The sequence below is a fragment of the Papio anubis genome, chromosome 16 (genome assembly GCF_008728515.1).
Source record: "Papio anubis isolate 15944 chromosome 16, Panubis1.0, whole genome shotgun sequence".
NCBI classification, from domain to species: domain Eukaryota; kingdom Metazoa; phylum Chordata; class Mammalia; order Primates; family Cercopithecidae; genus Papio; species Papio anubis.
Window position 1 is genome coordinate 55,453,385 of NC_044991.1, and position 11,077 is coordinate 55,464,461.

The 11,077-nt window shown below is 54.4% G+C and overlaps 2 protein-coding genes across 7 annotated transcripts; both read right to left on the reverse strand.

Annotated features, from left to right (window-relative positions):
• Nucleotides 1-4,139: 4,139 nt before the first annotated feature.
• Nucleotides 4,140-6,479, reverse strand: MRPS26 (mitochondrial ribosomal protein S26). Its single transcript, XM_003904998.5, has 4 exons — nt 6,149-6,479; nt 5,910-6,056; nt 5,683-5,806; nt 4,140-4,659 (listed from the first exon to the last, which is right to left on the reverse strand). The coding sequence occupies exons 1-4, from the start codon at nt 6,358-6,360 to the stop codon at nt 4,525-4,527; spliced, it is 618 nt and encodes a 205-aa protein (XP_003905047.2). The 5' UTR covers nt 6,361-6,479; the 3' UTR covers nt 4,140-4,524.
• A 202-nt stretch (nt 6,480-6,681) lies between these two features.
• On the reverse strand, nt 6,682-10,975 carry LOC100997952 (progonadoliberin-2). Of its 6 annotated transcripts, none has more exons than XM_009216473.4 (4): nt 8,720-10,975; nt 7,818-7,973; nt 7,550-7,707; nt 6,682-6,743 (listed from the first exon to the last, which is right to left on the reverse strand). In XM_009216473.4, the coding sequence occupies exons 1-4, from the start codon at nt 8,892-8,894 to the stop codon at nt 6,693-6,695; spliced, it is 540 nt and encodes a 179-aa protein (XP_009214737.1). In that variant the 5' UTR covers nt 8,895-10,975; the 3' UTR covers nt 6,682-6,692. The 6 variants fall into 6 exon arrangements, with proteins under 6 accessions (XP_009214737.1, XP_009214738.1, XP_003905046.2 ...); XM_009216474.4 differs by having other exon boundaries at nt 7,550-7,683; nt 8,720-10,974; XM_003904997.5 differs by having other exon boundaries at nt 7,818-7,978; nt 8,720-10,972.
• Between the last annotated feature and the right edge of the window lie 102 nt (nt 10,976-11,077).

Here is an 11,077-nt window from a genome sequence, read left to right on the forward strand (position 1 = left end):
CACATAAGAAAATGACAGTCCTGATAAACAATGCTAAAAGTGATGTAGAATACCTGTTTATAAACTGCTGTTTTCTTTCTTTCTTTTTTTTTTTTTTTTGAGATGGAGTCTCTCTCTGTTGCCCAGGCTGGAGTGCACCTCCACCTCCCAGGTTCAAGCGATTCTTCTGCCTCAGCCTCCGAAGTAACTGGGATTACAGGCACCCGCCATCATACCTGGCTAATTCTTGTATTTTTGTAGAGACGGGTTTCACTATGTTGGCTGGGCTGATCTTGAACTCCTGACCTCAGGTGCTCCACCCACCTAAGCCTCCCTAAGGGCTGGGATTACAGACATGAGCCACCATGCCTGGCCTGGGGAAAGATTTTTAAGGCCAGAGGAAGGGCAAATTCACTTTTCCCGCTTCTGGGGCATTTCTGGCAGCTGCAGTGGTCACCTGCGTTCCTGCAGTTCCAACAGCAGCAGCAGCAGCAGCAGGGGTGCCAGCAACAGTGCCTGTGAGCACTGACTCTGGTAGTGCCAGAAGGCTGTGTAGTAGGCATGGTTGACATTTGTATCTGTTTCAGATTTCCCAGCCACACAACCTCACTCCCAGACCATTTCTCTCCCTCAGTAGCCAGCATTAAAAAAAAGAAAAAAGAAAAAAATGTGAACTGTAACACAACTTCCCAGAGAACTTAAACCTCACACCTGTGTTTTTACTCTCAGTGAGGTTAAATGCATTTGGGGAGGATTTCTGTGACCCACAGAGCCACTGTGCAGTACTGCATAAGACTGGGGCTTATGCAGCTCTTTTTGTGTGTGTGTGTGTGACAGACTCGTACTGTCGCCTGGGCTGGAGTGCAGTGGTGCAATCTCGGCTCACTGCAATCTCTGCCTCCTGGGTTCAAATGATTCTCCTGCCTCAGCCTCCCAGCTGGGATTACAGGTGCCCGCCACCACACCCAGCTAATTTTTTTTCAGCCATTTTTTAGTAGAGATGCGGACACCATGTTGGCAGCCCAGGTACAGTGCAGGAACTCTGGCGTGATTCACCGCTCAGCCTCCCAAAGTGTGTTGGGATTACAGGCGTGAGCCGCAGCGCCTGGCCACAGCTCCTGACCTTTTTTTTTTTTTTTTTTTTGGGGGGCGGGTCACCGGCTGTCGCAGGCTGGGTGCCCGGTGGCGATCTCGAAGCTCACTGCAAGCTCCGCCTCCCGGAGTTCAGGCCATTTACCGCCTGCCTCCAGCCTCCGAGTAGCTAGGACTGCGAGCCGCCACAGCGCCCGGCTAGTTTTGTATTTTTGGCTGAAATGAGGGGTTTCATCGGTAGCCAGGGATGGTCTCGATCTCTCCTGACCTCGTGATCCGCCCGCGCCAGCCTCCCCAAAGTGCTTCCAGGATTACAGGCTTTGAGCCACACCAGCGGCGACAGCTCTGACCTTTTAATGTCACTTTCCTGGGCCCTTTTGTGGCACTATGGTGGGATTCTTCAAGTTCTTGACTTTGAGGTCCTGTAAACTGAACCATGAGGCTGACTCTGGCAGTGTTACTTTTATAAAAACTCATTATACATCACATCTATTGTTTATGCACTTACCTGAGCTAAGGAAGTATTCACTAAAGCACCGGACAGGGGAAATGACAGCATCATGGCTAGGCCTGGCTGTTTCAGGTTTTTGGGACTGCAATATTACTTTTGACTTCCTATTTGGGAAGGAAAAATCATTCCAAACTTAACCCTTTCTGCCAAAGTTGCTCTTATTTCAGGAGTCAACTGGCCTTCCTAGTTGTCCATGTCAACTGCACTTGTCAGAGTTGGGGAAATAACCACAGGGTAAGTGCAGGAGGTAACATTTCCCAAAGATTTCAGGGAATACTGGATAACTGTGACTGTTCCATATGGAAAATTTGGAGTATGCTGGGAAAATATGAGGAATGACTTTAGGTGTAATGACGTCTAGGGTGGTCTCCTTGATGGAACAGGTTAATTGGGCAAATGCATTCTTCTCTTGTCCTACCTACATGGACCACTATAAGCAGCTTGCCTTCACCTGGTAGCAGCACACCTTCACGATTCAGCCTGAGAGATGAACAACTCTACAGTTTTGCATAACCAGATCCTCAAGACCTACCTACACCATCCATCCCCAGGACAGCATGGCGGGGGGCCACTCATTGACACCATGCTTATTCTAGACAACTGGAAGGGGCAAGAATCCCAAGTTTCGTGGTAAAACATCTATACTTGATTGGGTCCTTCAGGAAAAATTTGCCACTCACAAATTGCTGGTCCATCCTGCCTATCCCACAAAGCCTGGTGGGCCTCCTCCCATCTTGGTGAAAGCACTTACTTTTGGGTGTTCTGCTCCAAATGCATTTACCAGGTAGACCCCAAATCTACCACCCACAAGTGGAGTCTTGAACAAGACATTCTCTGGGTGGTCCAGGCTGCAGCATGATTCTGGCAACTCTGCCCCTTGAAACCCTGCAGAGCTCATTGTCTGTAGCAGATCCAATCCCTACTAGGAACTTGAGGCAAGGATCTGAAGAGACTCTGGTGTTTTGAGCAAGGCCATGTCCATCAGGTTAACCATCCAGGGTTCTGTGGAGATCAGGCATTCTACCCTGGGGCATCACATGACTCTGCAACCTGGACTGGATGGGATCTGAGGCTACCTGCGCACCTGGCTGCACTCTATGTTCCATTAGAAGCAGGTGCGATGGCCCTGGGTTTGAGTTAACCCTGAAGGTACCAATAAGCTGCCTAGTGGTGCCTATACCAGCAAGGTGGCTGTGGGTAGAGAATAAAAACGTGACACTTGGTTTCCAGGTGGTTCTGCATGACCTAACGGCATCAGCAGTGAATGCTGAGTTCCAGCCCCATGCTGGACAGCAGTGGAATTAGCCCAAAGACAGAGCTTCGAGGTCAGCATGTCCTCTGTCTGAACAGACAGATGGCTTATGTCTGGATCCTGGTACAGAGGCCTTGGAAAGAATGAAACTGGAAGATGGAGACAAGGAGGTCCAGGGAGGAGTATGTTACATAAAACCGGACTTCCTAACACGGGCCTATGTGCCACATCACCAAAGGCTTCTTCCAGTGCAGGGGGCCAGATGGTCCACTCTTCACCATGACGAAGCCGGAGGCCATGGAAGACATCGTCAAACCATGTGTTTCCATCAGGTCTCACTCCAGATGCCTCGCACCTTAAAAGCAGGGATGCCACTGTGCTCTGGCTAAAGTTGTTGCCAGGGGAGAAGAGCTATTACCGGCCTGAGGAGGGAGGCCAAGGTTCTCAGGAGTGCAGTGCTCTGAGGACTGGGTGCCAGGCACCACCTCTGTTTGCACCTTATTACCTGCTTTCTCACCTGCAATAAGAGTTGCCCATATACCCTAAAAGGTTTTCATTTCTTGGGGGTCCCTAGGCCTTCCCTGCAAAGTGGGAGTCATGGAGAGAAGCTGGAGTTCATGTGCGTGGCAGCAAATGGAAGCTGCTCTGGTTGAGAAACATTCCTCCAGCTCATCCCAGACACTGCTTGAGGGCCTGCATCTGAACCGGGATTACGGATCTATACACTCTCTTCATCATCACAGGCAGTCCCGGTACCCCCAGAGTTTGGTTCAAGTGCTTGCTAAGCCACACTAACCTCATAAAATCTTGGTCAACCAGGTCTTCCTGCCAGCAGCAATCTGCTGGGTGGCCCAAGGGCGCTGGCAATGCCAGGGCAAATGTAGTCACTGAGGCCATGGGTGGACAGACCCATTCCTAATGGTCTCCCTGCTTTTAAGTCACACACCTGCCAATCCTAGCCTGGAATATTTAACTCTTCATGGCTTCATCACCTGTAAGGCAAAATACCACCTCTCTGTGGAACCCAGAAATGTGGTCTCCTCTTTGCCTTCTGGGTCTTGGATACACCAGACTCTGGCCAGCAAAGCCCAGTATAGAGCAGAGGCAGGCCCCTGGCCAATGGTTAGCTTGTGGCTCAGGTCCTGGGTGACATCTGCTCCAGGCTAGAGCCCTAAAGCTCCAGATGAGAGATCACTACACTTTTCCTGTAAAAAGTTAAATATTTTAGGCTTTGCAATTCATATGGTCTCTGTTGCAACTACTTGTCTTTGCCACTGTAGTAAAAAGAAGTCAATGAATGGGTATGGCTGTGTTCCAACAAAACTTTATTTACAAAAACAGGAAGCAGGCACGTTTGGCCCTCAGACTGTAATTTGCCCATCACTACTCTTGATGATACTCAGATGACCTGGCAGGCTGAGGGGGCTGTGGCCCTGTCTGATCCTCTGTGAGATGGAAACCACTCTAGGGTCTCCTGGTGTGCTGAGGCTGTACACAGGGGCAGAACAGGGCACTGTGTTTGGAAGTTTCTGACCAAGTGTTGACAGCAGAGGGCAAAACGTGAAGGCTGTGCTGGATAAGGCTGAACCGTCCTCATAAGCAGCACCAACTGCTTTATTCCAGGTCAGGGCCAACTCTTCCACCACAATACCAACATGGTCCCTCGGCGGGCACTGTCTTTACTGGGCCCCTAGGAGTCCCTGCGTTGTGACCTGACCACCAGCCCCTCTCTGGTGATGGCCCAGTTGTAGTTCTTCGGGGAGTCCAATGCTGCTTCCACCCGTGCCTCCAGGTTCTCTCGGGTGATGAAATTTTTCACCTCTTCCTATCGGGAGAGAAAAGCCCAGCTCAACAGGAACCCCGGGCACATGCCAGCCAGCCAGCCCACCCAGCCTGCTGGCCTCTCACCCCACTGAGAAAGCAGCTCCCACTCGCCCTGGGGAAGCATGCCTGGAGCCCAGGTCCTCTTTGAGAGCCCCTCTGGCCTCCCAGTGGAGTGATATCAGGTTGCTTTGCTACATTGCTCTTTTCTCAGACACTTTAGCCATAGCCCCGAGCGCCAGCTATGAAAATCTCACGTCCTGGTAGATGAAATCCATCCCTCAGTGGTCCCCTCTGAATCACTCTAACTCGTCCTTCCCCCTGTTACTTTATTACTTTATTTATTTATTTATTTTTTTGAGACGGAGTCTCACTGTCGCCCGGGATGGAATGCAGTGGCTCCATCTCGGCTCACTGCAACCGCCGCCTCCTGGGTTCAAGCGATTCTCATGCCTCAGCCTCCCCAGTAGCTGGGATTACAGGCGCACACCACGACGCCTGGCTAATTTTTGTATTTTTAGGAGAGACGGGGCTTCACCATGTTGGCCAGGCTGGACTCGAACTCTTGACCTCAAGTGATACGCCCGCTTAGGCCTCCTATAGTACTGGGATTACAGGTGTGAACCACCGCTCCTAGCTACCCTTATATTACTTTAAATCAAGCCTCATCCATTCTCACTGCATTACTCCTAAGTGGTCTCCCTGCTTTTAAGTCACACACTTGCTAATCCCAGCCGTGAAATATTTAACCCTTCACGGCTTCATCACCTGTTATGCAAAATACAACCTCTTTGTGGAACACAGGGTCCCTCCCACAGACCTGCTAGGCACCTGAACACTGTCCAATTACTCTGCTCACCTCCGGGTCTTTGCGCCTCACTGGCACTCTCTCTCCTCTCCCAAATCCTGATCTGCCAACTCTAAGTCTCTGCACATAGCCAGCGCCCGCGTCGCGGTACCCAGAATTCCCAGTGCCCCGCAAGCCGCGAACCCAACTGGAGTCCCACCCTCCGGAGGCGTTGCCCACCTGCAGCTGCAGCACTTCCCGTTCCTTGCACTGCACCCAGGCCTGCATCTCTTCGGCCTTGCGGGCCTGCTCCAACGCCTGCCGCTGCTCCTGCTCCCGTTCCTCCTGCCGCAGCCTCGCTATCCTGTGAGGGTCAAGGGGCCGAGGCTGAGCGGGGCCCGGGCTTCTCCCAGGCCGGCCAGGCCGCCCCGCCCCGCCTCCCGCCTCCCGCCTCCCGCCTCACGCACCGCAGCTCGTGCAGTCGCCGGTTCTCCTCCTGGTTCCAGGCCATCAGCTCGCGGTGCTCAGTGGCGTACTTCAGGGCCTTGCGCTCCGCCACAACTCCGGCTCGGGCCTCGTACGCCTTCCTCCGCACCTCGGACACGAACTCCTTCCTGGGTGCAGACGCGGCAGGAATCGGCAACCTCTTCGCCCGCCCCCACCGTCCCCAGCGCGCGCGGACGGCCACCTCCCCCCGGCCGCACACCTGAGGGCGCGCACGGTCTGGCGGTAGTGCTGGTAACGCTCCATCAGCACGAAGCACTCCGCAGGGTCCACCGGGGGCGGCATGTTCACGCGCCCGATCTTGGATTTGGCCGGCGGGTCGTAGCGGGTCTTGCGCCCGCGCACTGGCAGCACCAGCGGGGCCCGGGGCCCGCACTGGGTCCCCGCGCCCAGGCGGCTCAGCGCGCGTAGCATGGCCGCGACTCTTCACTGCGGCCGCGCTGCCGGAACGCCACCGTGCCCCGGAAGCGGCGCGGGGCACCTTGGGACCTGTAGTCCTCAGGCTGTCCCTCACACCTCGCCCGGCCGTGTGGCCTCTGGAACCCAAGCGGCGACCCTGCGGACGTCCGCACCCAGCCCCCAGGCTCTGGCGCAGCCCTCCCGCCAGGGCCCGGGGCCATCCCTTCGTTCCTCCCTCCCGCGGGGCCGGACCCGCCTCCCTCCAGCCCCCACGCAGGGAAAGGTCTCAGCGGGGAAGAGAGGGAGGGGACGAAGGACAGAATTCGAGGCAACAACTTCGGAGAACCTCACACTTTATTGGAGGACGGCGGGACGGGGCGGGGCTCTCGGGCTGCCGTCTGCGGAGGGAGAAGTGGCGGTCAGGCCTCAAGACACTGGTCTCGTGACCGCCGAGCTGCCACCTTCCCGGTCCTCTCCCTTCTTGTCCCCACCAGTCCCCACCTGGCCTCCCAGAGCTGGACGCGCCCCCGCCTCCCCTGGAAGCCTGAGGATCCAGCGGGTGTGGGGATCTCCAGCTCCCTTGGGCGAGCCCTCTTGTCCACACTAAACAAGCCTGACGCATGGAAACCTGAGCCCGTACACATAAATCAGGCGGTAAGACTTTGCCTCATAGGAACTTACTACTTTCTTCTTTAGTTATCGTGCTCTCCTGATGCACTTTAAATATGTTTGATTTGCAAAATAGTAACAAACCATTTCCCCACGCCTGCCTTCTGCTATGTCTTGGGGAGCTCTGCAGTCCCTGAGATGTTCCTAGTGCACATGTCAGTGACCACCTGGTCCTCTTAGCCCTGTTGACTATTTGCCTGAGGTTGCATCCCTCACCTCTTTCCACTGGCCCAGGGTCTGTCCATTTCAAGACAGTCATTGGCTCAATTATCTCCTTCTACTCTACTAGTGACTTCAGTCTTTAACCTAAGTGTTTTATAAATTGTCTAGAATCCTCCTGGGAAATAGGAAGGATAGCAGACAGCACCCTGCTGTGTGCAGTAGGGGCACTGAGAAATGATTGGTGGTGCTGTGGCAGGGGGCATTCTCAGTGGTGTTTCATTCTCCCCACCCTCCCTGCATCCACCCCTAAGCCACAATGGCCACTGATGACCAGTGGCTGGTCTTGATGCTGGGGACCTTTCATCCCACTCACCAGTAGTGTCTGTGCCAGATGTCGCTTCCTGCGAAGGGACCACCACGCCATGGTCCTGCCCTCCCAGGGCATGCTGTCTTCCAGGTGAGCCAGGGCATCACTTGGGAGGCCATAGGTAGCCTGGGCTGGGCTGCCTGCTGCAGTGCCCAGGGCCCTTCCTTAGAAGGGAACTGATGCTGTCCTCCCTACCCCGACCTCAGGCTCCGGGTGGGTGGGGGAGCCCCCAGCCATCACTTTCTTCCTCCCAATCAGGCTGGGAGACACCCACCTGGGGGCCTAAGGGCATTCTGAGGATCCTGGGCTGAGCTGAGGGCTCGCTTTCCTCCAGGGTACCAGCCATGGGACCAGTGCTGAGCCTCTGAGGGTCCAGGGTGAGCAGTCAGCAGCATCAGGAGCAGGAGGCCTCGCCTGGAACTGGCCATGGCTGCTCTAATGGACAGGGTACAGCATTCAAGGAGCCTTACCTCACCCCTACATCCCACCCCCCTTCCTACAGGGCCACCTTGGAAAACTGGCATCCCAGGGGCAGCTTTGGTATCTCCTTATGCCCTTCCCTCTCTGCCATGGCTCTTCATCCCAAGCACACAGGGGTCCAGATCCTGGGGGATCCTGGCCCAGCAGGGGACGATGCTCCAGGGGACCAGCCTTCTCCCTGAGCCCGGGACACAGAGGCTACCTGCCTTGCCAACTCTGAGGGCCCTCCCACTTGTCCAAGCCCATCCATCCTTCCTTCAAGGAGTTTCCAGAAGTGGAAGAAAGTTGGAGGGGAACAGAGACCTGAATTCAGGCCAATGGATGGGAGGATAGATGGATGGTCAGGGGAGTTCTCAATATAGGGGCATCTGGAGCACCAGTGCTAGGCCACAGAGTGGCAGGCCTTCCGCCCTTTTCTCTGTGGCCTGCTGTATCTCTTTCATAGTAGTTGGCGATGTGGAATGGATGTGTGGTGTTGATGGGGGCAAATGCTTCTACCCCTTATTCCCTCCCATGCCAGGGGCAGCAAGCACAATAGATGGTAGAGCTGTTGCGGAGAGGAGAGGAAAAGGGGACTTTTCTGGCATGGTTCAGGGGTGGAGGTGCTTGGGAATGGGGAAGAGGAGCAGCACACCATGGACCCAGGATGAAGCTCGATCCAGGTGTCCCAGCCCTTAGGGAAGGCTCCCCACTCACCGAGGAAGAGCTGTGGATGAGATGGCTCCTTCAGGCGGCTGCAGGACCTTAGCCTGATGGCCCCAGGATTTATAGACCAGGCAGCTCCACCCCCAGACTCCAGTGACGTCTTGAGAGGGGAGGGGGAGAAGCTTCCTACCCATCCCCCTTCCCAGAGCATCCACTCCACGAACATTCACCAGGCAGCTGCTGCCCTGAGGCCACCAACAGATGCTCCCTCGCCACCACCTTCCCAGGAGCCTCCAGGCCCGGGACTCCTGCTTCTGGCTGGCCCATGTCCTGGTCTCGCCTTCTTACTTGCCAGGCTGCATCTTCAAGCTCCTCATCTTGAGACCTAGAAAGCCCTCACAGCCCTCCCTGACGCCAAAAGAGCGTCCTGGGCAGGGGAAATGCCTGGGGGTTCCCCAACTCTCAGCTCAGGGCTTTCCCTGGTGTACAGTGGAGGCCTAAGAGTAGGGAGCCTGGCAGGCTGTTCAGAGGTACAGGGGAGGCTGTGACCACTGTCCCAGAGGGCTTGTTTGCTCACTATAGAGTGGGTTGGGTGGGACAATCCACATCCACATACCTGGGAACCAGGGCTGGGTCACTCCAGATGGCTGGGTTTGGGTGGGGCAGTACCTACCCAGGAGTGGCTTCTCTCCTGGCGAAGAAGCGGACCCATGAGATGGGGCCCAGCTGTTGGGCCAGTGCAGCCTCCCAGGGCCATCAGCAGCCGGTAGAATAATTTTGTTCCTCAAGGCTCTAACCCCTCCCCAGTCATGGATTTAGACACAACTAGCCTGGCTGCTGGAAGTGGGCTCTTGCCTCCCAGTCTGCATCAGCAGCTCAGCTTTCCCTGGCTAGCCATCAGCCTCTGGGGGTCAGAGGCCTATTTACAGGGTTAATAGCCAATCTCCGCGCTTGGGCTGAACAGCATATGGGAGGGCCAGGGTCAGGCTTGGCATTGTGGTGGACAGAGTCATTAGGAGAGCTGGTGCATCAAATCCTGTGACAAAGATGGGGAAGGGGAGGCATAATGGGCATCAGTCAGCCCTAGACACCTGGACTTCAGCAGCCAAGGCAGGATGGGCACACCTGTGAATTTCCAGACTGACTTATTAGCAGGGACCTGAAACGAATGTGTGGCTCGTATGTTCAGTTAAATTGTTTTGGCTTAAATACACAGACTTTGTTAACCGGGTGATTTTTAGGAAAACATTTGCTTTGTGGTTTAGTGAAAATGAATCTAAGTTCAATGTACTAGTTTAGTTCTGCTTGGGGTTTACAGAACGTTTTATTCAAAGCTGGTGTTCATTTAAAAGGGGGATGGGTGCCTTTATTTATTCTGTAATTTGATTGTTTTTTTTCCTGAAAAATCTAAACCGAGCTAAGCTTCCTGGGGAAAGCTCTGCTTTCCTTTTTTTTCTGGCAGCATACTTAGCTTTTTAGAAATGTTTGATGTCCTTTCTAGACTAGAACTCTGGACTCTTGTATCCTTCTCATTAGAACATAGAAAGCCATCTGTTCACCATGGGGCTCCAGTCCTCAGGATATGAAGTCACTGCAGCCTGGAGCTGTGCGTACTCAGGTGGGAAAGCAGAGGTTCAGAGGTGAATAAACACTCAGGTGCTGCAGGAGCACAGAGGGACACAAACTGAGCAGGCGACCTGGGTGAAGGACAGAGACAAGTGAGCTGGAGTCATGGACGCAGGGAGTGGCAGCGGAGGGGTGCAGCGTAAGGAACAAAATGGAAAAGGGCCAGCAGGAACTGCTGCGGATCCATGGGGCCAGAGAATGTGGGAGGGTTAGAGGAAAGGAGGGTGGGCCCCTGGGTGTGGGCAGTGGGAGGCAGGCATCTCTGGACAACTCTGACATGTGACCAGGATATGGGGGACTTGGGATTGGAGGAGAGCTGAGGGTCCACAGAGACCCAGAATCCTGACCTCTGAGGGAAGAGACAGTGGAGGAGCAGCTAAAGGGTGAGGATAAGAGGCAGAGGACAGCCCGTGACACAAGGGAAGAGACCATGGATCCCTGGGGTTTAGCACCAAGGTGACCTTGGTGAACAGGGATGAAAAAGAAACGTGTGGGAATGAAATGAGGAAGAGGGAAGAGACAGAGTACAGGCTTTTTCACGTAGTCTCTCATAAACAGGGAAGAACTTAGGCCTGGGGTGGGAGACATGCTGTTTATGTAATTAATTAATTGATTATTTTTTTGAGACGGAGTCTAGCTCTGTCACCCAGGTTGGAGTGCAGTGGTGTGATCTTGGCTCACTGCAGTTTCTGCCTCCCAGGTTCCAGCGATTCTCTTGCCTCGGCCTCCCTGGTAGCTGGCATGTACCACCACACCCGGCTAATTTTTGTATTTTTAGTAGAG

Coding starts and splice junctions, on each gene's coding strand:
- MRPS26 (XM_003904998.5), bottom strand. CDS start 6,360: ATGCTACGCGCGCTGAGCCGCCTGGGCGCGGGGACCCAGTGCGGGCCC. Junction 6,057..6,148: donor CAGACCGTGCGCGCCCTCAG/GTGTGCGGCCGG, acceptor GTCTGCACCCAG/GAAGGAGTTCGTGTCCGAGG. Junction 4,660..5,682: donor GGGAAGTGCTGCAGCTGCAG/GTGGGCAACGCC, acceptor CTCTCCCGATAG/GAAGAGGTGAAAAATTTCAT.
- LOC100997952 (XM_009216473.4), bottom strand. CDS start 8,894: ATGTTCGTGGAGTGGATGCTCTGGGAAGGGGGATGGGTAGGAAGCTTC. Junction 7,974..8,719: donor TCATCCACAGCTCTTCCTCG/GTGAGTGGGGAG, acceptor CCATTAGAGCAG/CCATGGCCAGTTCCAGGCGA. Junction 7,708..7,817: donor GAATGCCCTTAGGCCCCCAG/GTGGGTGTCTCC, acceptor TTCCCTTCTAAG/GAAGGGCCCTGGGCACTGCA.